General features: G+C 42.1%; 2 protein-coding genes across 4 annotated transcripts in view; one reads left to right on the plus strand and one right to left on the minus strand.

Moving 5' to 3' along the window:
• Positions 1-6396, plus strand: part of MANBA (mannosidase beta) — a 47177-nt gene extending 40781 nt beyond the window's left edge. The window contains exons 15-17 of the mRNA XM_075090740.1: positions 1638-1780; positions 3544-3801; positions 5989-6396. Coding sequence (XP_074946841.1) covers positions 1638-1780; positions 3544-3801; positions 5989-6213 — 626 coding nt within the window. The 3' untranslated portion in view covers positions 6214-6396. The remainder of the gene's footprint in view (positions 1-1637; positions 1781-3543; positions 3802-5988) is intronic.
• Positions 6397-15607: 9211 nt separating this feature from the next.
• Positions 15608-26882, minus strand: part of NFKB1 (nuclear factor kappa B subunit 1) — a 58906-nt gene continuing 47631 nt past the window's right edge. For all 3 annotated transcript variants that reach the window (XM_075090737.1, XM_075090739.1, XM_075090738.1), the window contains exons 16-24: positions 25081-25195; positions 22783-22984; positions 21441-21610; positions 20494-20596; positions 19495-19619; positions 18604-18670; positions 18140-18312; positions 17824-18004; positions 15608-16310 (exon numbers count right to left, since the gene is read on the minus strand). In XM_075090737.1, the coding sequence (XP_074946838.1) occupies positions 16123-16310; positions 17824-18004; positions 18140-18312; positions 18604-18670; positions 19495-19619; positions 20494-20596; positions 21441-21610; positions 22783-22984; positions 25081-25195 (1324 nt within the window). In that variant the 3' untranslated portion in view covers positions 15608-16122. The remainder of the gene's footprint in view (positions 16311-17823; positions 18005-18139; positions 18313-18603; positions 18671-19494; positions 19620-20493; positions 20597-21440; positions 21611-22782; positions 22985-25080; positions 25196-26882) is intronic.

The following is a 26882-nucleotide window of genomic DNA, read 5'->3' on the forward strand; positions in this document are numbered from 1 at the left end:
CTACTTCAATTGCATTATTCATTTTCATATTTAAGACAATCGAAGCCTAGATTTTCATAAGGTAAATTAAACTCAGGAAAAAAATTCAAGTCAGCAGGCACTGAAAGCTCAGCCCATGCTAGGTAACTTGTCTGAGCTAGTGGTGGCCTCTGTGAGGCCTGCAGTGAGCAGCATCTATTGCACTGACAATTGAAATTCCTGAGAGTCTTGTGGCAGTCCTGAGGGCTTCAGAGAGTTCAGCCCCTCCCAAAACCTGAGGTTGGGCGCAATGCCTGTTTCTCATACAAGGCCCATTGCTTTTACTTTTTAGATCAGATGCTGCCCCGAGTTTACTCTGTTTCAGATGATCCATCCCCAGTCTAAATCTATCATCTTTTCAAGTTTGTTTGACCCTAAAAAGTAATTTGTTGGCACTCCTGGTTTTGGTGTAATTCTTTTAGACCACCAGTGTCTTCTGCCAGAAATTGTTCTTGGAATGCAGGAACGTGAACAGTAGCAATATGCTGAACGTGTTTGTCAGTTTATCAAGAGTCTGTTTTGAAGAAACTCAGAATCCTCTCCTGAAGTTTTCTTTCAGACTTCTCTTTGGTTTGCTTCAGTGCTATTAAGTTGAAGGCTGGTCATGTTTTGTTGGCAACAGTCTGACCTCATAGCACAGTTGAATCTTGTATGAGTTTTCCAGGCAGATAGGAGCTTCTTTTGTCTGTTCTCCAAGCTAGCTCATTGTGAACAAGGTGATATGCAAGGTGCTAAGCTGGAGCAAATGCACTTTGCTCTATACAAAGTTCATGCAGGCAGAGCATGTTCAGGTCTGCCTGTGAAAGCCACAAACACACCCTTGAAAGACTATATCACTCTGGATGAAGTCCTTAATTAAGAGATGTTTAAAAGTGCCAAGAGCTTTGTACAAGCACCAAAACACAGAGGTAATTAGTTACAACAAAAACATATTACTGGAAATATTTTTCAGTATCCTTGGACTTTAAACCTGTTGTATAAAACAAAGAACCAGAAACAAGAATGAAAGCAGTATCTAACTTTTCTTTCCTTATGAGACGAATCAGTTGACTTGCTACTTCTTTTTTTTAGTGCTGTTTCAATGACCAGATAATGGTTGAGCAAAGACAGAGGTAAAATCTGACAGTGGGTGCTAGATGGAAAACTAATAGAGAAAGAAATGGAAGCAGCTCCTCTTTCAAAGTGGTTGTGTGGTGGTGTTGCATCTGGCAAGATGGCTTTTTTTTGAGAGGATGTAATATTTGATGACTTTTCCAGTTTATTCCAGCTGCTTGCTTAATGTGTGGTGCACTGTGTCAGTTTTGTTCATGTCACTTGTGTTTAAGGATTTATTTAACTGAATAACAGCATAGCAATGACAGGACCAACACTTATAAAATGTGACCTTTTGGTGAAGCTTGAAGAAAAGCTTGAAAGAGCATCAAATCCCTTCCAGAGCAAAGCCTTGCCTGGAAGAAAACAAGAGTAACTTTAGTCATTCTCTGCACCTGACTGAGGTGAAAAAGGGCAGGACCCTTTTTCACTCCTGGCACAGCAGGACCAGAGAGCACAGGAAGAGGTTGTGTGCCAAGGCAATCTTGGGTTCAGTCTGAATCTTTCTTTCTTTTAACCCTTTTCAGAGTATGGTGGTAAGTGGAAGCTGCTCCATTATTTTGCCCAGAACTTCTTTGCACCACTGCTGCCTGTGGCCTATGAAGACAAAGGTGTGTTGTACATTTATGGTGTCTCCGATCTTCATGTGGACCACAAGTTGACTTTGAGGGTAAGTGACACCTTGCTCACCACTCCTGTGTCCCTACCACAAAAATGTGAGAAGCTGAAACGAGCATATCTTTGTAGACAAGCTTCAGTAAGTCCATGCTTAGGGGTAACGCTATCCTTTATTATAGCAGTAGGTACTGCTTCACAGATCAAGGAATTAATTGCCTTGCTTATAGCCTGTAGGTATAGGCCTGAAAGAAACTATTCTAGTGAAATCTTAAAGGGATTGATGGCTAAATAGAACAAAGTGTGAAAATGGTACCTCGCTACTTAACAAAATTGTTCCCTGGTTGTTGGAACTAGATTAACTGATGGAGTAGGGGGAAAACGGGGGATTGTACCATTGCTTGCCGGTGCTCAAACTACACTGCTTTAGGAAAAATAACTAGATTATTTTCTGAAATATCAGCAGAACATCTAGGTGTACTTTAATTGCAAGGTCACCTATGCAATGTCACCATTTCACAACTGATGCCATAACTGTTTTCTGATAATGCTATAGAAACTGATAGGATTTCTTAGGCAGTATTTGGGCTGCTGAGCTGTCCTGCAGAGCACTATCTTGCTTTTCAATTCATTACGTTTTGTTGCTGGTAATCATATTGGCAACCGGATCCCAAATTAACTTAGGGGCCATTTTGCACTATGAGATACAATTCATCACATAAAGGGAGTCCCATGTGAAAAAGCTGTGAAGGATGGAAAAATAGACCTAGAGACCTGGAATAACTTGCTAGTCGTTTTGGAACTAGTAGTACAAGTATGTCAGTTTCTAGTTCACTGCTCTGTCTGTCGGGCTGCCGTGAATTCTCAGATTTATAAGGTTACTTATATATAGTCTAGAAAATGGTTGCAACTTCTGGATAGTCAGTCCTTAGAGTAGGACTGCACTGAATGAAATTGTTTATTTCTGGTCTGAGTTACTGTAACAGGCTTAAATTCAGATTTTTCTGATAATGGCAGAGAAGCATTGGCAGTTGGGTCGTTCCAATGAATACTGTTTTTTGCACTTCAAGAAAATTTGGAACTTAAAACTTTTGAAAGGAGTTAAGATCTGTGCCTGACTGCAGACACCTGTTAAGGTCAAAAATAACCTAAAATGTGTGAAGAGAGAGAATGCTGTAATTCTCTTCAAGTGCCTGTCTTCCAAATTCTGTAGGTTTTTAAATTTTTGTTTTTAATTTAAGATAAGGGTGCATTCATAATGCACGTGTGATCTCTGGGAATGTATGTTTTACTGTATTAATATAACTTCCATAATCCTTTTTAAGATGATGTAGATTGCTTCTGTTTAACAGCGATTATGCAGAAGCTCTAGATACCCAGTTGCGTTACATCAGATAACACTGAGCAATCTCAAGGAAATCCTTTGTTTGACTTTTCCTCCCCTCCCTAATTAAAAAAAAAAAAAAAAAAAAGTTAATGGATTAGTCACTTACTAATGCCATTTCCCAGCACTTTCTTGGCAGGAATTGGCAACCCCCTCCTCTCAAGGAGCCTGGAGAAAACAAGAAGTCTTGTAGATAAGAACAACAACAGATCCAGACTGTTTGAAACTGACTTCTCTTTAGGTTTATATAATGATCTAATTATTATGCTGTATTAATTGTTAAGTCTTTGGGGAGTTTCTTGCTAGGTGGAAATTAGCTGGTACTGTCAGGAGAACATCTCTTGCAATAAGCAATATGAAACCTAGGATGCTGGGTTAGCTTCACAGATGTAACTCTTCTTCTAAGCTTTGTGCTCTCTCAACATCCTTCGTAGGTGGTTGTGCATGCCTGGAGTTCTTTGGAGCCAGTATGCACCCTTGCCAAAGACGGTGTGATTGTTAAAGCACAAAGTGCTGTCCCCATCTACAAGGAGTCCATAAATGACTTGCTGGAAAGATGCAGAAATTGTACCAGGAAAAGCTGCGTTATTACTTTCTGTCTTGTGGGAGAAGACGGGCTGCAGAGTCCTATGAACCATCACTTCCTTTCATCTCTAAAGGATGCTGTAGGATTAGAAAAAACCCAGCTTAGTGTAAGGATCAGTCATGTTAAATTACTCTATTTGGCTTTGCTAATCTTCCTGTTTTGAGTTGTTTGCCTGCTATGCAGTATCTGATTCCACTGAATGTTCTTTCTCCTTAGCTGTTGTAATTCTAGCTTCTATGCTGAGTTCAAAATCAGATTTTTTTTTTTCTTCTTCTGTGTTGCTATATGCATATCTAAATTACTCTAGTGGGATTTGGTTTGGGTTTTTTTTTGGTGGGTTTTTTGTTTGGATTTTGTTTTAAATAATGAAGTCTCCATTTCATTTGTTTTGACTGTCTTTCACCAGAATGCTGCAGCATTGCTCCTTTCATTCTTTTTGTCCCTAGACAGCAAACAGCGTCTTCGAAAGTGTTTCGGCTTGCAGACAGTACTGTGTGTCAGTACTAGGTGATGCTAGTTGAGTTGAGTGTGCAGTGCATTATTGTCAGCAGTATTTCCTACTGAAGTGCTCAAACTCTGATATGCAATATTGCGTACTATTTTTCTCCTTCTGCAAATCCCTGCCCTCCAGCTAAGGGTTCTGATTTGCATTGGTGATTATTTCTTAATATCTGGCAAGTGTGTCAGTCTTCTGGACAGGCACAAAAAGCATCCATGTTGTATAACACTGACATTTAGTCCATTTGCTGCTTTTCCTTAGATTTCATCCACTCCTAGCAAGCATGCTGTCTAAATCTAGAGAGTAAGCATGCTCTGTGTGTTTGTGTGTTAAGCCTTACTTCTTAGCATGTAAATCTTATTGCAGAATTCTTAATCAGGAGATTGGCAGGATGGGGACCTGTGTGTTCTCACATTTGCCTTCCAAACTGCAGCTTTGCTACAGCTAAACTAAACAAGGGGGGAATAGAGGTCTTTAATCTCTTTGAATCTGGACCAGAATAATTGCTTTACAAAAAGAAAATGGGCCAGATTTTCCCCTCTTACCTCTTTCATGGCAGCATGGCCTGCCTCCTGAGTATACAAAGGAAAGAAATCAGCCTGGTGTGTGGTGGTTTCCCCGCTTCCCCCCCCCACTGGTGGCACAATCTGGAGTCTGAGTCATGCTGGGGTTTTTTGTGGATGACATCATCAATAATAAAAGCTCTGTAAGTGGAGCATCGTTGGGAAATTTCAGTCCTTCTTCCCATGGCTGTGTTGTCTCTGCAGTACTAATTAACAAGGATAGCTAGCAAGGATAAATGCAAAGCGGTTATTTTAAGAAAGTGTGCAGCTGTGATTTAAAAAATTATTCTGTTTTGTGAGAAGATGCTGCTGCTATATATAGTTACTAATAAACTAACTAGGCTTGCAAATACATTGCTAATCCAAGCGTTGCTCTTCATAGCGTTGCTTTTAAAAACATGAAGGCTTTACTGTTTCTTCAGAAAACACAAAATGTAAAGCATGTGTGCTTTTTCCTAAAAATGAATGGTGTTTTTCTTGTAAGCAGGATGTGATTTCTGCACTTAACATAACTTGTCTGCTTTTATACTGGTATTTGAAAATTATGTAGCATATGTCATGATGGTGAATGGGGAGTGTTGCATCAAAATGCATCCTGCATGTGCTTTTTAAGTCTCTCTGAGATTAAGTACTGCTAGAACTCAATATAAAACGTGAAATACCAGGACAAGGTATACAACGTAGCTGCCTTCTAAATGTAGTGTAAGGACTTCACTGCCATGTTCCATTAAGACGATGTGACCTCCTGTGTTACTGTGATTCTTACCGTCTTTTGCTTCTGTGTATTTCTATTACCGATGTAATTGGAAGGGCCAGCTACTTTAGTAGTTGTGAATTTATAGGTTGAGAGAAGTGTGTTGGTGAAGGGCAAATACCTTTCACTGCGGTCAGTATAGGATACCAGTACTATGTACAAGCCAGATTACCATTTTCAGTAATTTTCATAAGAAGATGGTAGAGTGATAACACTTCATGGCAGTTTTCTACAATCTGTAATATTCTGTAGGAAGCTATAATAACACTTGCAGTTTTTTGTATGATTCTTACATATGAGTCCTGTTGGTTTGACCTTTTATTCCAGAAGAGATTTCCATAAGAGAATAGTAATTTTGATCAAATGTGGTTGTTCAGTCTGTTTTACTGATATGCAAGGTCTTTCCCGGTTTGGGTGTAACTTGTTCTTATTTAACATGTATATTTTCATTTATTTATTTATTTATTTTTCTTCCAGGCCTCTGTATCCCAACAAGATGACATTTATGTATTTGTTCTTCAGACCACTGCAATTGCTCCTTTTGTTTCTCTGGATGTAGGGAGCATAAAAGGCCGATTCAGTGATAATGGTTTCCTCATGACCAAAAAGAAGAAAGTGGTTTTGTTTTTTCCTTGGGAACCTACCAGTGTTGAAGAACTACAAAAGTCACTAACCTTGACCTCTCTGGTGGATGTTGTCTAAGGATACTTCGTTTCCCTTTAGACGAGGAGTGAAACATGAAGAGGAAAAAATCAGAAGATTTTGACTGAAGTTGAAATAACGTGCCATTTGAGCTGACTAGAGAACATACTGTCTATTCCTGTCATGTGTGAATTTTAACTGCTGGTTCAATATAAAGATACCAACAGCAAAGCTTGCATATAATATATGTGGTACATTTGAAAATAAGGCTTTCTCATGTAATGGGGAAAAATATATCCCATGTATAAAATGGGAGGGGGGAGTTGGTGCAAGAGAGCTAGTCTGAGCTCTCCAGTTCACGTGAGGTGAATTACTGGGTTGTGAATTCATCCTAACTAAGAGGCAACAGAAATATGCGCCTCCAGACTATGGTTGTAAAAAAAAAAAAAAAAAAAATCCATATTTCTCCCAGTTTCACTATGCTGTAAGTGGAAATTTATCTTGGGCTAACAGCAAGGTCAGCGGGGGGGGCAAGGGGGAAGGGCAGGGAGTCAAGCTGGGAACACCTCCACAGGCGTGGGCCCATTTGGAGTGGTTTAATCTATCTGCAGCCAAATTGGGGGAGCTCTAGTCCTACCCTTCCAGATCTCTGGCTGTTGCTCTGTCAGGTGTCGTGCCTGCCTCCTGCAAGGTAGGCTTCCAAACAGACATGAAACCCAGGCTGTCTAGTGAGACATCAGGCAGATCTGTTCCCCCTTCTCAAAGGGGAATTGAGTACAAGGCTTGTTTTCTTCTCCCTGCTCATGCAACATCGAGCAATAACCTTGTGAGCTCTGCATCTAGCTTTGCCTCTTCCCAGAGGGCTGCAGGTTCAGTCACAAACCTCTTGCTGCTGCATGGGATCCTGCATAATATGTCATAGTACAAGATATGCCTGGCTGTGGGAAAAGGAACGGGGAGGAGAGCTGACCAAAGCTGCAAAGAGAAAGGAGGCGGTACAGGGAAGAAATGGTCACGTGAGAGGACCACAGGGTTACAAGTGACTGCTTTTTCTCTTATCAGATGCATAGTGCAAGGGCTGCTGTTCTCACTCGGACATTGCTGTGCAGCCATTCTGTTACCTCCTGGCAGTCTTCATGAGTGGCCCTGTGCTCCACACTGATCATCCTTTCCTTCCAGAGGTGGAGTTGGCTTAGCTTTGTTGGTCAAGCAAATTGTGTCATAATTCTGTAGTGCGGTGGTTTGGTGGTTTTCTGGGTTGATTTTTTTGGGTGTGTTTTTGGTTTGGGTTTTCCATTTTTTTTCTTTTTTGGGGGTGTGTGTGACCTTTAAAATATGGACATCAACAAAGGAAAACCTCAATATCTTAATTTTGCTTCTTTGTGTGTGGGTTCCCCATAGAAGGCACTGTTGACTCATGATTAGATCTGGCGGCACATTGAACTCCTTAGTCTAAACAAAGTAATGGTGCTTTACCTTCTATTCTCTTTCCTAGTAAGTTTTTTAAAATGTTTAGGTTTCCCATAGAGATGTTGTCTCATTTTGGCATTTGATACAAAGAAAATAAGCTTGCTTCAGCACAGGGAGCTGCTGTAGCCTGTGGAATTGAAAGCCTGAGGGTTTGGCTGTCAGGAAATCCAGGCCACCGAGCCATGCCGTGGGCAGGTTGCTAAACATTGGGCTTGTTTGACAGATGTGGTTTGAAACACAGCTGGGATCTTGCTGGGGTTCCACAAGGTCCCTCTCGCAGTCCAAGCAAGTATTAACTTTCTTGCAAATCACCCAGTAGAATCAGCACTTCATAGTAGAAGGTTTTTGAACAAGCTCTACTGGTGTTTTCCACCTTCATAGCAAAATCAGTGCATGGTGGTGGTGCTGGTGGCCTGCAGCATCTGTGGGGAGAGTGGCTGTATGTTCCATTGGTCAAAGAACTCGGAATGGGGGGTTGTTTTCTTGCAGTGATCGCAGTTTAAATGGGCAAAGAGATGAGCGTATTGACCGATGCTTGGCAATCTCTGGTGCTTTTTGAATTGGGCGTTAACTGGAACTGCCGTACTCCTGAGCGAGAGGAAAAACTTAAAGATGAAAGGGAAATGATAAATTGAAGTTGCTTCCAAATGCTTTATTAGGTCACTAAAACAACTAACTACAGCTGCATAGGAGGGCTTTCCTGATTCAAAACTTTTCCTAGTTGAAAGAAAACATGAAAGCAGTTAAAATATGTATGTGTATGTGCTAATGTTTATAGGTTATATAAAATAAAAAGGGAAACTGATAGTCATGAATAAAACATAACAGTTAGAAAACACAGACATTGATAAAGCAATTTAAAAGTTCTTCGAGAGACATCCTGGGCCAGCAATACAAGAAAAAATCCTTCCGTTTTTTCGGTGTTCTGGAATCAAAGCAGCAATAGAGTCAATGTAAGGTAAGGATGAAAAAATGTGGAGAAAATATGGAATAAATATGATTAATAAATATTGCTGCAGTGTATTAGGAAGAGGGCAGATTGGTTGATGTCTTTCTGTTACGTTGATATAGAAATGTCTCTTCTAGTAACATCTGGATGGAATTTCAAAACGGTGCTTCATAGTGTTAAATAAGGAAAACTTTCACAGAATGACTTGTTTCAAAGACAATCAAAAGGACTATCTGAAGGTCAATGATATTTGTTATTAGTGCATCTCAGAATAAGTGGAGTTTCAGAGATGTGGAAAAGAGCTTTTTGAATTGCTATAAGCCATAAACCATGAATTTGGATAACTGTGACCTTGCTTAGCCTGTCATGAATTTTAGGCAAAATCGTGAAAGAGACGATGTGGTACATGATCAATAATTGATGAAGTGGCTATGCAGCTAATGCCTCTCAGCACTGTTATGCAGGAGAGCATTATTCTATAAAATGGGTTTTTCTGCTGTTGCTTTCTGCAGTTACCAGATTGGTGTAAAAAGGCTCAGACAATTTCTTAATTATTGTTATTTTTGAAGGTCAGACGCTCCCTAAAGAGTGGGTCTATTCTTTCTCTCTGGAAAGCTTCAGCTCAGCACTAGGTGCTGTTATGAAAGATTAGCAATTGCTTAAGCCAAATGCTTTAGCTCAAAACAGAATTTAATGTGGGGAGGTTCACTTCCCTTATTGTCTTAATAGCCTTAATGTGTTCTTTTGGTTTCCTGGTGTCGCAGTAGGTACGTATTTATAGATGCTATTTTTCTTCTCTCCCCTGTGCAGCAGTGGCTCTAACACGTACCTTTGTTAACCATTTCCCCTTGGTACTTTTGCCATTGCATATTGTGCTATACTTGGTTACATTGGTCTGCCTTTGTCTCAGATCAGGGCAAAGATAGGAATGCAACATCCATCTGTAGCCATCGGAGTGCTGTGGGGATGAGCAGCAGGAGCGTTTGGTAAGTGTCACGGTGCTTGTTCTCAGTGTCACTGAATTATTGGTGGCAACAGTAGAGGGGAATGGCCTCATCAGTATTCTTTCAGGCTGCAGCTTGCAATGCTTTGTTCAAGGGATCACCAGGTTTGCTTCTGCTGATGGCCTTTGTTTGCTTCCGGGCTCCCTCTGGGCTGCCCGCCACAGATGGCGAAAGCAGCAGTCAGAGATCCCCTCAGCAGGAGCCATGACAAATGCCCTTCCAGAACAGAACTTGAGAGCAGGTTTTGGAAGAAGGCTGTATGGCGTTGGCTAATCCGTTGAACTAACACTGGTGTCTGGCAGAGATTTGGCTCTGAACCCATGCAGGACCTGCAGAGACCATTTTGATCCTTAGAGGGCACCTCTTTGTTGGTACTTTCTGCGACACAAGGAAGACTCATTTTGCTCCAGTTTACTGGAGCACCTCCTTGGAAGATTTTCCAAGTTATTTTATGTGTTTTTCCAGGAAAGAAGCAGGTGAATGTATCTAAAGTTCCTCTCTCAGTCAGTGTTCATAGCTCTTTGTTAGTCCTGTTACCTGCTGTTTGCATACCTTGGGACCTGGAGAATTTTTCTGCCTTAGAGGCATATCTTTCTTCAGTACTTTTACTTCTGTTAGTTCCCTTTTGCTTTTGGAGGTGTGTAGCAGTGACCTGTAGTGGCATCAGGTGCAAAGGAACAGGCCAATGAGTTTCTTAGTAAAGGACAGTTCAGTTTTGTGGCTTACAAACTGGCCTTTACATTGTCAGAATCAGTTTTCTTTCGTACCCTCTGAGTGGTAAGTTGAGTCATCCAGGAACTTGCGGTTTGAATGTTTAAGGACATGTTCCAGTCAAAGAAATGGGTTTACATAACTCTGCTTTCCAGTCAGATGTTACAAGATAGTGAAATGAAAGCCCCAATTTAGTGTATACTTAATTGTATAGAAAAACAAAACATTGGGTAGAAAAAGAAAACCCTAGTGAAAAATACAGAACCTTAAAATTACTTGGTTTTGTCCTCTGCCAACACTGAGGAGAGGCCGTCTTACTCTAGGAAGTAGAGTCAGTTAGTAAAGACCTGTAAATGTCAGGTTTTATTATTAGTGTGTGCTGTAGCCAAAATAGAGGTGTCTTTGGTCTAGGCCACTACAGCAAGGGAAACATGCTGCAGCATGAAGGGAAAAAACACCCTGAGGACTAGTCAGGAGGAAGGTGGTGAGTCTGGTTGCTTGCCAGGACCTGTTCTTGGAGGTCTGCTTTTGGAAGTTGATCTTGATATTTCTTGATGGTCTCTGTAAGTGCAAAGTGGTTCAGTACTGCTCTTTCTCTGTGTAGCTTTCTTTCTTTGTGTCTGGCTGTTGGACGGGAATGGCTGCGGTAGAAGGGCCGTCACCCTTGCGTATTAGAACCTTTGGCCTGTGGATCGATCCAGGATTATGCCGAGTGGGGAGTTGGGTAATCCAGAACGAGCGTGGTGTGTTGAGCTGATGGGGAAGCATGCTGTTGTCAGATGCAGAAGGTGAAAGTTTCAACTCTTTTTCATGGTGGTAAAAAAAAACAAAACCTTAAATGCTGGCCCCGATACCTCTTTGCAAATGCTGATTGCTAGGCTTTTGCCAGATTTGCAGCTTATCTTTCTTCTCGTGTTGCAGCAGTCCTCTTTTGCCTGTTGTAAATAAGCTGGATAGCAATACTCTGGCATCGCCAGCCCTGTGATTCTGTCTTACCAACTAGCATGTGATATACCAGGATTTAAGCTTCAGCTCACTTCCCCAGCAACTGTAAAGAAGCAATGGTGCGAGCCAGGCCCTCAGGTGGTTTCCTGTGAAAGAAAGATTGGAAAGCTTGAGATCTTCCTAAGAGTTGTTCCATGGCACTGGTAGGATGTTAGGAAGCTGCAGTTGGGTTGCCCAGCCTGAGCACTGGTGAGGAGCTGAGGATAGCAGAGGAGCTTCCATGAAGAAGCAGGCCTAGTGTTTAGGACAGTGACGTGGTTTGTGTATCTAACCATCTGCTACCTATCTGGAAGGGCTCTGGCCACAGATTTGCAGTTGTACTGTAGCCAAATGCAGAGTTTCTTGCCTGCGATGCTGAAGATGAGAAGATACTGAGGTGACTACACATCTGAAAGAGAAGAGAGACATTAGTCCTGCTCCTGTCTTTCTGGCAAACGTGGTTGTATTAGCTAGCCCAGAGCGTGTGATGCTCTCTCTGTGCTGACTCAACTGGAGCATTGGCAAATGCTGCTACAGGCCACAGGTTAACTGATGTAAAGTCAGTCACAGGTGTTCTCCCTTGCAGTGTGTAATGAAGTCCACTGATCTGCTAGTGCTCTTCTGTATTGTGAAAATAGCAAGGGTAAATGGATGGCTGAAAAATTTCTCTAGCAGTTAAATGAGTCCATGGGGAAGCCTCTACAGGCTTTGAATAATGTACATACTACAGCCTAGCTCTAAGCGGGGCATCAGATGGCTTCATAACCCTGAATACAGAAAAGCACCTCCTAGGTAATTAACTTGTGCTGTATTTTGCTTGTAGCTCTAGAAATCTTTTGAAGGTGGCAGAATTTTGGCCCGTGCCTTTTGCAGTTACTCCAGAGCTGCTCTACTGTAAGAGAAGATGGCGTGCTCCAGAGCCAAAAGCCGTGGATGGTGGGTGAGCGTTGTCCGTTGCACCCTGAGCTAACGAATGGACACCACCATTCCTGTCACTTATTTGGAGGGAGCGAGGAGTGTCATTCTTTTCCCTTAAATGTAGGTAAACAGCATTTCACTTGCCCAGAAAAGGGAAAAAAGACACTTCATACACCACCACATGCAGGTAAGATTCTTATCCTTCCTGCAGTCCGCAAACTTTCAGAGTGCTGCTGAGAACTTCCCACTATCACACTGATTTCCAAGTTTGTAAATACATGCCAAGATGACACCACAAGCTTAGAGCTGTGGCAGCCAATCTAAAATCAAGGCAGTTCAACTTTCTCAATAATCTTTATATCAAATGTGGAGGAGGTCTGTAGTGTTCTGTTGTCACAACTTACTTTTGCTGCATTCCACAAGCTTCTGGCATTTATTACTGCAATGCAGTAGCAAAATAATGTAGCAAGTTCCAATTGCTGCAAGTGCAGATTAAGTTTAGAATTATTTAAAATTTTGATCCTCGTTGTAATTACTTTAATTTTTAATACTAAACTTGACTGAGGATGCCCAAAGGTGACACCTCTCTACATTCTAGGGGGAAAAAAAAAGCTTAATTAGAAGCCTTGTTTATTTTAATATTGATCCATTTGAATATTGCAAGTGTTTCCAGATAAATCTGTGCAGCAACTGTCAAAGCGACAGGAAGCGGGACTAGCACTCAGAAGGACAAACCCATGAAATCAGCTTCTAAGGATTAGTTTGAGGTTGTTGATTGATGCTTTTTGACCATACCTCCAGCCTCAGTGCTTTAATTGCTGATTGAAATAGGCACCACGCTTCCTGCACTATGATGCAGTGCATTAGAAGAGCCCACTGTGGCGTGGGCCTAGTCAGTACTTCTGTCCATCCAGCCACAGTGCAGAGGTGTGCTCTGAGTAAATAAGAGCTTGCAGGGGAGATTTTCCTAAAACTTCTAAAGGAAAACATTTCATTCAAGAAACTTGGTAACTCGGTTCTTGCTGTTCTTTCATGTAAGTTGTTGTGGGGCGTGGGGTTTTTTTTGGTTTTTTTGTGTTGTAGTTTTTGGTGTGGTTTTTTTTTTGTGTAGTGAGGGCCACATGCTACCTTACAGTGCTGAATGAAAATGTAAGGCTGAGTTAGACCATTACTACCCTCTTTTTAGCAGTTAAGAAAGAGGTTTTTTTCTTCTCTCTAAGCCAGGTGTAGATGAGAACTCTTAGGCAGCAAATTCCTGCGTTCCTGCAGGACTATTTTTTGGTTTATTCCATCACACTTGTGACATAGCAATGGCACTTCCTTTGCAGGTAAGGAGGTGTAAGAATAAATCTATGTCTGAGGTGAGCAGATATGATGTGGAGGCACATAAATATATCTTGACAGTTACCTGTTAGGAAGAATAAATCTGCTTTAGATGTTTATGTTAAGGCTTGTCTGCACGGCTGACACTTTCTCTTGCTGAGCCAAGTTCCTCTGTACACTACCGTCATCCTCATACCTGCAAGGAGATGGACCTTCTCCCAGATGCCATCAGTACAAGAATCAGTGTGCCCTGGACAGGGTGGCCCCCTACTACTAAGAAAAAAGGTAAAGCAGAGAGAGTAAAGCTGTGTGGTTTAGCATTTTCTTTTAATTGAGCTGCTTGAGGTAAGCACGAAGCTCTCCAGTAGGTTGGCTCTGCCAAATGAGAACACAAGATGACACAAACGTCTCCTGCGGGATGTCGTGCCACTTTCTGTAGTGTGTCCTATGCTAGCTGCTGTGTTCTGCCTCCTGCAGCTGCCTAGCTCTGAGAAACTGCGGCATGCCTGGCAGCACATACTTAAGATGCTGAGGGTTAATGCAGATGGGAAAAGTTGTCCTATTTTGTGACTCAACTGTAAAAAGTTAGTGTTCCTCTTTGAACTGGTGAGAATACTTTTAAATTAATATTTCTTTATTTCTAAACAAAGATGGGGGCGGCGGGGAAGGGACCAAAGTCTTTTGTTAAATAGGCTGAAACTGAGATGCTTCAAGGAAAGAAGCTGCCAGCCAGCCATTTAACGCACTTGAATACACAGGGCCTAGGGGAGATGGCCTGCTGTTCCTTGCATGATCACTAGCCTGATGAATAGCTATTAGGCAGCATTTGGTCATGAAGTGCTTAAGGAAATACAGACCCATGTGTCTTCCTGTGGTTTAAAAGCAGAGCTGGTCAGAAATAAGGCCAAAAAGTGTGACTCAACAGCCAGGACGCCCTGATGACCTGCAGGATTGTAGAAGGTACATTTGACTTGGACAGCAGCTCTGCGGGGGGTCAGAAAGCTCCTCCACCCCCAGAATATGAGAACCGTTGCCTGTTTCTGCTACAGCTGGAATGCAGAGCAACACTGGACAAGCACATTAACCCAACAAAAATCCATACACCTTTTGACACTGGATATGTAGGTTATACATACAGTAACTGGGAAAAAAAAGGAATTTTTAGTGTTATGCATCTTGTTTCTCTGGACGTAGTTAACACACTCAATAGTTCAGCTGGATAAGATTATTTTACAAGTTCTGTTTAATTACTTATGGTTTAATTCCTTACAGCAAATACTGCTTTAAAGTAATCAATTCTCAAGGTTTATCTTGATTCACCGTCTCACAAGTGACACCCAGGTTACTGCAGGCTGAGCTGAGCCAAGGACAACACTGTCAGTCTCCAATTTGTGCCAAGAAAACCAGCCACAAGTGAGCGACAACAGTATGATCTGCTCATTGCGTGTTCATCGTTAAATCTGATATCTGTATTCTTAGCAGGGCCAACATATGTAACAGTTACACTCAGCATTAACACACAAGAAGTACTGCTTGGGAACACAGCTACCAGAGGAGTTTCTAGATAGCCCAAAGACGACCAGCCTCATCAGAGTTCTGTCGAGATGCTCAATAGTTGGTTTCAGCGTAAATGATTCTCTGCTGCCGTTAAGTATGAGAAGAGAACTAGAAGAGACCATGAGCTTTAGTTCCAAAGCACAGACAAAGCACAGCTGCTCAACAGTAGCTGATGTTCCTGGTCTCCCACCATAAAAGATACTTACGCATTAAGAGAGGTGGCTGGCAGCCCTTTCTTTATTTTAGTACTTGGAAATCAGCACAGTTATGTATCAATGCCTGAAACTGAACTGGTAAATCTTCAATAACTCTACTTGAAAGATATGTAAAAATTACAGCGAGTGTAGACAAGAGACTTCATTTTGGGTTTTTATTATAAAAGTAAAATAAAAATAAGCATTTAAAAAGCATACTTTTTTTTGAAAAAGAACAGATATAAAAAAGACTATTTACAAATAGAAAAATGCCAAACTTGAGATTTTTTTTGAATAAGAGACACCAAAGTTAAGTTTAAATACATTATTTGAAATATACAAGCTTTTTAAGAATTCTCTTTTCTCTGAGTTGTCATTGTTGTGATTAAAGTCATGATTTTTCTGTGATAGCTATTTTATCAGCTTTTTTCATGCAACTGTGCTGCAAAAATTACAAAGAGAGCAGCTAGAAACTGTATCCTTTGATTGCTCTGTGTGCCTTACCTCTTTTTGTTAAGTTGGTATTATGTGTTAACAAGGAGTGACTTTCATCTATAAAAGAAAATCCTCACAACCCAGAAAAGCTCAGTCAGTCATTCACAGTGTCCAGGCCTGTGTATTAATGCGGCAGTTAGAGCCCTGGTTATTGTATATAGCTTGTAAATGAATAAAATTAAATGTACTTGAAGGAAGCAATAGCTGGGAGCCGCATGCTGAAGTCGCCATTGGTTTGGGTTCATGTGTGGTTCCTCCAGCGCGCTTTTGGTTGTGAATTCGCTTCCCTCTGGCCAGGATGACACAGATGTAATTTTAAATGTCACGTTTGTTCCTGTAACTGCATATTGCTAATGGGATATTACTAGTTGGCTATGTAATTGCTGTGCACTGAACTCTCACGTCCATAGCCCAGGGTCATTTTGCTAAGTGTTACTGATAACTTGCTGTTCAGAGAGTCTGAGTAAGTAAAGCTCAGTTTGCGGAAGGAGGTCTCCACACCACTGTCACACGTGCTTTCGTTGTCTTGAAATTTGCTATTATAAAGCTCGCCTGTGGGAGAGAGAAAAGGGAAATATATTATTGTTTGTGTTGATTCAGCAGTGTTGCTTTCAGAAAAGCCTGAAGAATGCAAACCGATAGCTTAAAGTTCTCCTACAGGAATATCTACCTTTAGATATCAGAACTCTAATGCAGTCACTGCACTAGTCAGGGCTCTGCCTGCGTGTGGTAGTAGCAGGGCAGAAGGTTCTCTGATTTTCAGATCCCTAGGCTCTGTGCAAGTATACAGCTCCAGGATGAGGCTCCTAAAACTTCCTCATGTTATTTCACTTACAGCTTTCTTTTTGAGACAAATAACTTGGACAATTTTAATCTAGTAAGTGAGCATGAAATGCAACAAAGTCAGGAGCAGCTCTTGTCTCTGCAAGATCCACAAAAGGAACGTCTGACAGCAAGAAAAACCGTGTCTGAGTTGAAGGTATGATGTGGGCTCAGTGTGACCAGAACAGTGGTCAGCATATTAGAGTTCAGTAGCGTTCTTCTAACCAACCATCTTAAATGACATGGCGCAGTCCATTCATGTTGCAAAGCCTAAAGAGGCAATATGTGTACAAGCATGTTTTCAGATAGGTGTGAAGGTTCGCTCCATTACTGAAAAACCAATTTTCTATAGAGAGTAAACCAGCAATGCTGGAGCAGGATGGCGCTATGGCGGTGGTTGTTTTTTCTTTACAGAAATGCCTACCCTATTTTCATGTCGGGTGTACAGTTGCACATTAGGGTGCTGGCAGCGCTACTGGTGTTTGAACAGAGCATCAAGAAAAAACATAGGTTTTTGTTATTTAATGGGGCCAGGCAGCGACTGAACATCCCTGATGACCTACTGCTTACTCAAAACCTCTGTTAGTAAAGTCCCCTGCCCAAAAGCACCATAGGACCTCTGTCCTCGAAGATGCTCCAAACTGAACCAGGCATGATACAAGCAGCCTCCTGTAATGTTATACCAGCCCCGCTCTGAAGAGGCAGTTGCACAGCATGACTGCTGGAGGTCGCCTGTAACCTAAACCATCCCCCATTTCTCTGCCTTCAAGATGTTGGGCCAGTTCAGAGTGCAGCGCATTGTGGAAGGAGAAATTTAATATCGAAGTCTTACTGAGAAGTCTCTGAACCCAAAAACACTTTAGTTTATCCAGATATGAGGAGCGGGGAAAAAAGTCAAATGGTAATGGCACTTGTATAGGCCTGGGAGATCATTCCCTAGCTCATCTTTTGCAACTTACCCCCAGTACATCCAAGGAATTACCGCTGTCAGTAAATGGCAGATGTCTGCCTTTAGGAAAGGAAGACAGTATGATCAATACTGTAATGCAGGGCTACCAATTCAAATGGTCCATTTTCCCCCCGTCTTCTAGGCCTAGCAAATGTCTATAAGGAAGTCTGAAACAGGTAAGCATCTCAGGCATTGTGTGTAAGAAACTGTGCTCTAGCAGCGGTCCAAGGGGGGCGGAGGGGAGAATTGAAAATGTTTTAAATAAAGCTCTTGAAGTTTTGCTGTCAATTTTACCTGTCTCTCCATTTGCAAAGGTGGGTGGTGATGATGATGACAGAAGAGCTTGTACTGTATTGTCCTCCTGGTGAGAGGGGCGTTGTGAGACGGGTAGTGCTTTCTGAATGATGTCAATGGCTTCTGTGTGATCCATCTGTCTCAAAGCAGCGATCAACTCTTGAACTGTACCACCAGAAACCTAAGAGACAAGACAACAGATGCTCACCATCATCCAGGCTAGTGAAAACTGAAGGGCTGCACTGTCTCACCATGCAGGAGAACAGCGTTCTCTACATGTCTGTGTGCTCTTCATACCTTCTTACAGCCACATTACCTCATAGTTATCTAGCAGAGTTTTCGCTGGGGAGGGGCTCAGCCTGAAGGCATTATTAAGTATGCCAAGACCCAGTTTTTCTGCTAGAGTGGACCAGTTTTTGTTTGGATCGGGCACTTCCAGTAGTTTGTAAAGCTGCATCTTGGAACTTTCATTCATCTCTCTCAAACGTCCTGGGGAAGAGAGAAATATCTTAGTTTAGTATTTATACAAGTCATGTACCAGTTCATTTTTAAGCAGGAAAAAAGCCCAATTAAGAGTATTTTAGTGTCTATCAATCCCAGTGTTTATTCCTGTATTGCTGTGGCCTTGTGATCCCCCTCCTCACACTCATTCTGAGAATGAGGGGGGCAGAGGGTACCTCTTCTCCCTCCCCATTTCAGGTACAGGCTGTGCCTTTGCAAGTACACTTTTAGTGCGCAATTACTAGAGGGATATTGTCAAGTCTTCTTTATAGATGTTACCTTGTGTCAGTAAATCCTCCAAAACCACTGGTGGGTCATAGGGTTTGCCATTTAGTATGTCATACACCTAAGAGAATACAGAAAAGTCAATCTTTAGCAGAAACCTGGTTAGAGTCCATTATCTTGGCAAGTCTCAGTACTATTCTATAAAGCCCTAATTCCATTAGTAAATGGGCAATTTTTTTTCTGTCCCAGGATCAGGAGGTCTCAAGATGCTGTAGGAGACCTGTGCAAAGCTTGAGGGAGAAATCTTTAGAAGTTAATCTCCCTTGCCCTTTAGCTATGCCATCTGGCAACTGTTTCAAAATACAGAGGAAGTGTTTGCAGGAAGTGGCAGTGGCTAAGTGAGCAGTTATTGCCTGCCTGCAACTAGTGATTTAAAACAAAGTCTGGGTTAGATTATCATCTAAGGCCAGTACCGCTCTCCAGCTCCATGTGCTTAGAGATGCTGGCTGCTTCCACCTTACTCTCACACCAAGCCAGCTGCACATACTCAGCTACTAAAGCATGGACCGTGTGGCCTAATCACTGTTTGGGTAGGACACAAAAGTGTATTTTCCCTATGCGCAAAGTCAGCAATTCTGAAGAATGTGCAGCAAAGAAACCCACTGGAGGGTGAATACGGGCCTTCAAGCACAAGCTGCCCAACCAGCTAAATGCTGTAGTGCAACTATATCGGGAAGTGCCTGGTCATTGCTTTCCAGTAGATGTAGCCTGTTAAGTGGAGCTTTCTTCCAGGGCTATTACACAAGGGGATTTTGTGGCTGAATTAGTTTCATTTTTGATGGCAAATCAGTAGCTTGCCACCATTGAAGTAACTGTGGATGCAGTGAAAGGAAGTGGCTGAGAGCGCCAAGCTACTATTTTTTGTTAAAAAACCAGACCACATACCTCACAGTTGGCTGCCATATCCAGTGGTGTCGTTCCAGGCACAATTCCTTCATCGTCATCTTCATCGTCTTTCACATCATCTAGATCAAACAATGGCTCAAAGTTCTCTAAGTGAGGATTTGCACCTGGCAAACAAGTGTGGAAAAAAAAAAAATCCTAAGAAAAGGCTTCAAGGTGCTTTTCAACAACATTTAAAATATGTATTCTAAGTTCGGAACAGCAAAGCTGCTAATTGAGCTACTCAAGCTAAATCACATCTTATATTTAGTTGATAAAGTTATTTGCTGCATTAAGATAAATGCTGTCACATCCCTGTATGCTGCTATTCTCCATTATAAAGAGCGCCGAGTGACAAGCGGAGTGTTAGGGCCCAAAGAAAGGGCTGCGATTATACAGACTGACTTCCAGCCCCGTTCTCGGCTCCCGCAGAACGTAACATGTATGTGGTTAAGGAACGGTGTGGTGCTTCTTTTTCTAGCGTCAGCGAAGGTCTGGGTATTATTAAAAGACCAAGCACAAAGCTGGAGCAATGGGAGGCCTGGACTTCTGCTTCAAAGGAGGAAAATCGGGGGTGTGTGTGTGTGTGGTGGTGTTCTAAGTAGTAGGCAAAACTAACTCTTCCACAGTGATACGGAATAGGTGACACTAACAAGCTCATCTTTCAGTGACTTTTTTTTTTTTAAAGCATTCCAACACTTATCCCAACTATGTAATTAGGTCTCTTCTCTGCTTATTCAGCTCCAAAAAAACTTCCAAGAGCACTCAATTTTTTTTCTTGACTAACATTAGTTTCTTGGTTTAGCCATTAGATGGTGCTGAAGAGCAGCACAGCACCTGAGCATAAGCCTTGCCTGAGGAAAACCAAACCTTCACGCTTTTAACGCAGGAATTCTTCTGCTCATGAAACAAGTTTACTGGCACATTCTTTTCTGATTGCAGCCTTCTAACCTGAATTGCCACTGTGAAAGAAAACTCTCCAGCAAATATCTAGTTTCATACCTGCTGCTTTGAGAACTGCTGTCAATTTTGCAGAGCCCCTTCCAGCTGCTATGTGAAGAGGAGTTGTCCCATCATACGTAGTGCTGTCCACATCTGCATCACTCTAAGTTTTTATTGAACAACAAGAAAAGTGTTACTTCTCTATACAACAGAGCTGCGGAGACTCATGCCCGCATAAACGTTGCTGCTGTGCAAATAAGCACCATTCCATGCCCGCTTGCATAAAAACTCTAATCATTGTCTGAAAAGAAGGAACTAGAAAGTAATGACAACTGTCGCCTGCAGGAACAGACGGTGGTCACCTGCTCCGGTGTTGCAGCAGGAGGCACCGCGTTAAATCTGAACAGGTCAGATAGATAAAAGCCACTTCTCATCCCACATAATAGTTTTGCCATCTGATTGATCGCCCACAGCATCTGGAGTCTGAACTGGTGTGTGCACAGAAGCCTGCCTTCCGCCTGCTCTTCAGGAGCGTGGGCAGGCTGGTGTTCGTCGCAGGTACTGAGGAGGGCTACCGTGGCCTCCGTGGGCATGTAGAGTTAACAACACTAGGGTCGAGGTGCTAAAGAGATGAGACAAATACTTATAGATATACAGGAGTATCTCTCTATGCGCACCTGTATACACATTCCACTTCACAGAGATGGAGCGATTAACTTGTTCATGAGTAGTTTCATTGGCTGCCGGCATTACTCAGTGCAAATTAAACACGGCATATGCGGTCAGGTCAGGGTCACAAACTGTAAATTCCTCACCTTGGGCAAAAGGTTCACCAGCAGTGCTGAACAAGTAGTAACGAATAACGTTAGCAATAATTTTGCCATTATACCAATTTAGGTAATCAACAGGGAAAACCCCTTTCTTCTGTTCCTTTGAAGCACTTAAGGATTTTTGAGTTTTTAAATATGTAAGTGAAAAGACCTGGGAGGAAGAAATTCTGCCCTTACCTCAAGCAAAAGGCAGCATACCAAAGGGATGTTCTTGTGCTCAACTGCTAAATGCAGTGCAGTTCGTCCAGATTTTTGTTCCTGAGCATTGACGTTAACTCCAGCAGCGATCAGCTGTTTGAGGCAGGACATGCTATTTGCCATCACCGCCATGTGAATTGCGCCGAGACCTACACAAAACAAACCCCACCCATCACATGCATTAATATTTGAAAAATATGGAAATGTTGGAGTAATGAGTTTTGAATTTGCCGTGTCTGTGAAAATTGTAGAACGAGTGAGATTTACTGTCGTTACCCGAGCACAAGTGACTTATTTTGACTGCTTATACACTAAAAGATGGTGTTAATAAAAATATTCTTTGTGCATAAATTAAAACTAGTTGTGTTATTGATGGCAAGTCAAAGCCACGTGTGAAAAAAAGTAAAAAAGAACAAAAATCAGCAAATTACAAGGTGGAAAAGAAGGCAGGAAGTAAAGAGCTCACTTAGATCATCCCTTTGCCTCAAAGGAGTGTAGCCTTACAAAAAAATCTGCATCTTGGTACTAAACAAATGGGTACCTGCACTGGCCCCATCTGCTACTGAACATCTCTTCTAGAAACATTCTGGGGAATAACTGGTATGTTTAGTATCATCCTCCTGCAAGGCCACACTGCCCTATCACCTCAGGATTACCTGCACCAGCTCAAAAAACCCCTTGTATTTAAGAAACACACACCCACCCCAAACCAACAAAACCAAACCACCCCTCTGTCTGAGGAACTCAACACAGTTGTTTGATTCCCTTAATTCCTGCGTTTAGGTCAGACAATCTACTAGAGCAGGAGTACTAAATTCAAATGACCTGTGCCACTGAAAAATGGGAGAATTGTGTCTTTGTCGTTATTTTATAGGCTCTATTTCTTTATGGTCACGAAGTACCAGCTAGGAAACTTGACACTGGTCCAGAAATTATTTTTGAGGGGATTTCGTTCACTAGAGAGGAAGAAACAGTTTCTTCTGGGGGGATTTTTTTAAAAAACAGCAGTTGCATAAGGTATCTCAGGGGGAACACAGTGCTTGAAGTTTTGTGAGATTAAAAAGAATATGCAGTATCAAAAATTAAAATCCATACTGTGTCACGTGGCCATTACCAATCTTTACGTTCTGCATAACCAGAAAACCTACACGTCTTCCTCTCATCTGTGACTGCAGGCATAGAATAGCCAAGGACAGCATGCGCAAAATGGGGAAATACGCTATTTGCAAGGTCAAACCTGTGTAAAACCACTGTGTTGGCAGGAACTGAGGTGTGCTTGCCCAATAGGTAAGTGTAAAATAGAGCCATTATCTTTCCATACCTTCACCATTGGCAAGGTCGACCATCGGAGATACCTTCTTATGCTTGAGGAGTAGACTCAAGATCTTGTCGTCTCCTTCGGTAGCAGCTAAATGTAAGACAGAATTGCCGTGGCGATCCAGAAGGCTGACATCTGCTCCAGCCTTCAGCAAGTCTTCTACCACCTCTGCCTGCTTTGTGACCACTGCCAGGTGCAAGGGGGTCTGGAAGTGACAGAAGCAAGCCATGAGAAGATAAACAACAGCTACATCACTTCTACAGAAATCTCAAACCCATAAAAGCTCCTGGTGTGAGAAGACGTTACTCCACTTCAAAGCTAACAATGAAAAGCCTGCATATGCATACATTTCTTTCTACTGTGCACTACAAACAGGGTTTCTGCTTACTGGAAATAAAAGCTGCCTTGCCAGCATCAGCATTCAGACTTTGGGAAGAACAAAGATGTTTTTTACTCTTACAAGACAGGGCACTGAGCTGGCTATTTGAGCGTGGTGGTGCAAGGGACTCGGGAAATGAGGTAACCCCTGTGCCCCCCAGACACCGTAACCCTGCCTGCAGCTGCCCCATAGCCAAGTTCGTACCATGGAGGGAGCACCCTCACCTTCCAGGGCCTGTTCAGATCCACCTTTTGCACTGAACTACGCTCTCATTTTGCTCCTGACTAGGGGGTTTGCAGCCACGGGCTTAGATTTCCTCATCCCCCCAAACAACTCTGCACAGAAAAGAAGAAAATCTTGCTATTCTGTGCATTTGCCAGAGCGCGGAACAACTGTGCATTTATGCAGCGTGTTTCTAGCTAGCTGATGCTATTTGCTGTGCAAAGACACCTGCAGCACTGAAAGGCTCTCAGGCCGAGGGGTTTCCAGTATTTCCAAAGGTCAGCTATTTACTGCGTGCTTGACAGTCTTGCCAGTGAACAGGATTGTGTAGAACATAGTCAAAACGAATGTATTTAAAGAGCGAGACATTCCAGTAAGGTTTGGGAAACGGTACTTCCAACACTAAAATAATGTAAAAATTGCACAAGATTCCATCTCAATATCATTATCCTTATACTCACAGAGGACTATAAAAAAACCAAGACTAATTCCAGCTCCGTACAATAAGCTTCTGTTTGTCAATACATTTGTCAACACTTCTGCAATTAATTACTGAATCTATAGGGTACATGTACGATTCAGCTTTCAGAATACCTGTATAGAAGGAAAATTCTAGCCCAAGCCTACTTTCCCTCCCACTGCTGGCTTAAGGTTTAAGCAGAAGGTAGGAATAGCTGGAGAGGTCCTGGTAGCTAGAGGTTTATTGCCTGTGTAGAGCACAGCTTTTCTCCCTGTTTCAGTTAAACAGAGGGCACAGAATTCAATTCAGAATCTTCTGCTTGCTTTCATCAGCCTCCACATTTCGAACTTGCTTTATACGAGCATAAAAATGAAATGCAAAAGAGAACAAAAAAAGGGCAAAATAAACCCTCTGGGACTATCTGTGTAGAATAAAACCCTGCCTTTACTGTTCACAGCAAAAGAAATGACACAAACGTTACAGTGCTGCTGTGTAACGTCCAGCTGGTTACCTTTGGGACAACCAAACAGCGGGCACAGTTGAAGACATTCTTTTCCAGGCAGGTTTCCACAGCTCTTTTAAAAGCCTGCGCTTTTTATTGTAATACAAAAGCCTCAGGCTCTGTCATAGATGAAGCTGAGGAGACAGAATTGTGCCTGGCAGTTAAGTGTTCTTTTCCTACTAGGTAAAAGGCATGGGGGTGGTGTTTTTTTTTGTTTGTTTTGCCCTAATGCAAATCTAGAAGTGAAAAGGAAATTTTGGTGCTCATGTGAGGGGCGCACAAATACCACCCGGGCTATAGGAAGGGCATAGTTTGTTACAGCTTCCCCATGCCTACAGATAACTGATGATGCAGCAACTGACTCATGATTCTGAGTTACTCCAGGTTAGAAAGGTCAGAAGAGCCCAGAGCTGGCATGCTGTAATCCATGCCGCTGGTTTAATAACAGAGAAGCCAAATGATGAAGGCACGAACTGAAGAATTTCATATTTTTGGCCTGTTCTACAATTAACCCAAGGAGATGTTTATGTTAACATCAAGGGCAGTTACGAACTAAAACGGTGAAAACATGCTCTTGCACCTCCACCACCTTACAATACGTCACTGTGTTCTTAAACTTGTTTGCTTTGCAGTCTGAGCTGGGCTCATTCAGACAAACAGAAGAAAAGTAAGACAGATGCTAATTTCTTTTTTGCTGGCTGAACAAGCAACAACACTTGTACCACCACAACTGCGTACCTGATAAAGGTTGTTTCTCATGTTAATGATGTCATTATAATTCATATCGGGTATCACTTCCAAGAGTTTTTTCACCAGCTCAGTCTGAAGGTGGATAATTGCTACATGAAGGACACTGAAACGAACAAAAAACAGATTGACAAATTAACATTATTTTCGAATTTATTATAAAAATGTTAAGGTTTTGCTGTAGATCTGATTGAATTCTAACTGACATAAATGCTTGACTGTTAGTGGTCATGATTTCAGCACTACATATCAGCACCTAAAATGAATCCCAACATCAAAAAAAAGCCAGTCGGAAGAGAACTGTGTTTAACCCTTCAATCATAAAACCAGGCTTGGGACAGCTTTTGCAGGTCCTGAGCGTAACTTAACCAACAGTCTAATAAATACAAACTTTGTATCACAAAATAATTGTTTCCGATTTTGGTTGAAATCCCCAGATTCTTCGCTGTTTTGTTTTTTTCATGTTTTGAATTATGCAGCACATGAACACCTCTTACTGTCAAAACCTTCCTTTAGAATTTCCACAGGTCCCTCTGCCACCAAAGCAGATTTCCCCTTGGGGGTTTCCCCAGATCTGTGGGTTTCTTTTCTTCGTTTTCAAACAGAAAAATGACTGAGGACTCAGGCCTGTTGACTAAGAGCCACAGGGTTTGCAGCAGCGACTGGAGACGTCATGCCAAAGGAAAAACCTGTTTTGGGACATGAGTGACTCTGCATAGCAAGGCACTTCACTGCTTCTACCGGGTTAATGCAACGGCCTTTCCCGTGCTCCAGAGCCAGGCCCTTCACCACCAGAGTGGCTGTACTTGCAGAACACCATCAGGAAAAAAGCAGGTTGCGAATCGCACCACCCCTCGCCAACAGAGCTCGATTTGTGTCTTCCCCTGAGGCTTCATTTCAAAGTCACACCCTTTGTTTTGAAACGTATCCTGCCAACTTCTCCCTTAACAGACGCTGGCGAACTTCTAGGCTCATCTTTTTAGCATATCGTTACTGACATACAGTATCAACATAGGACATGTGGCACGTTTGTTATGCTGCTCCAGAAATACCTGAATATACTCAGATCTGCACTTTCATCAGAAAAAATAAAAAGAAGTTTCTTGCCATTCAGGGCGTAGAGTCATCTTGAAATTGAGACTGAGAGCACCCAAAACCAGAAGATATTTTGAAAAGCAGAAAAAAAAATGATTTCTAAACCCATGTACCATGTACCAAGTACCATGGCACTTTCCCTCCTTCAACTCTCCTGTGCTGTTCAAACAGTCCCACCACTACCATAAAAGAGCTGTTCCTCTGCTGTCTGGTAGATGCTTCTTACTACACTCTATCATGCTGACATTTTATCTCCAAATCTCACTTCAGAAACCAACTGGCTCTTCTACTGCCTTTAGTTCTCTTTCCTGTACCAAGTATTTTCATTTTACCTTGCTACTACAAGTGATGCTGTAAAGACACGCTGACTAGACTATGAGAAGGCAGTCAATTCCATTTCTTAAACAGTTCCTATATCAAAAAAATGTTTTTCAGCACTGCTGTGGAGGCAGAGTGCTGTAATACCCTCAGGCTTCTGGAGAGCGGTGGTACTGGTATAAATGCAGTAACAACCGGTGCTACCGAGTGCCCTCTGTAAATATACACTAGCCACAGATTAATGTAGTTTGTCTGAAAGCCATAAAACACAATACAGGTTCCATTAAAGGTATTTTCATTCCCTACATGCTCCTTTGATAAAAGAAAGGTGAGCAAAGTTGACAGCAACATTTCTTTAAAGGCTTAAGCAAAAATGTTAT

The sequence above is a fragment of the Phalacrocorax aristotelis genome, chromosome 4 (assembly GCF_949628215.1).
Source record: "Phalacrocorax aristotelis chromosome 4, bGulAri2.1, whole genome shotgun sequence".
Classification (NCBI taxonomy): domain Eukaryota; kingdom Metazoa; phylum Chordata; class Aves; order Suliformes; family Phalacrocoracidae; genus Phalacrocorax; species Phalacrocorax aristotelis.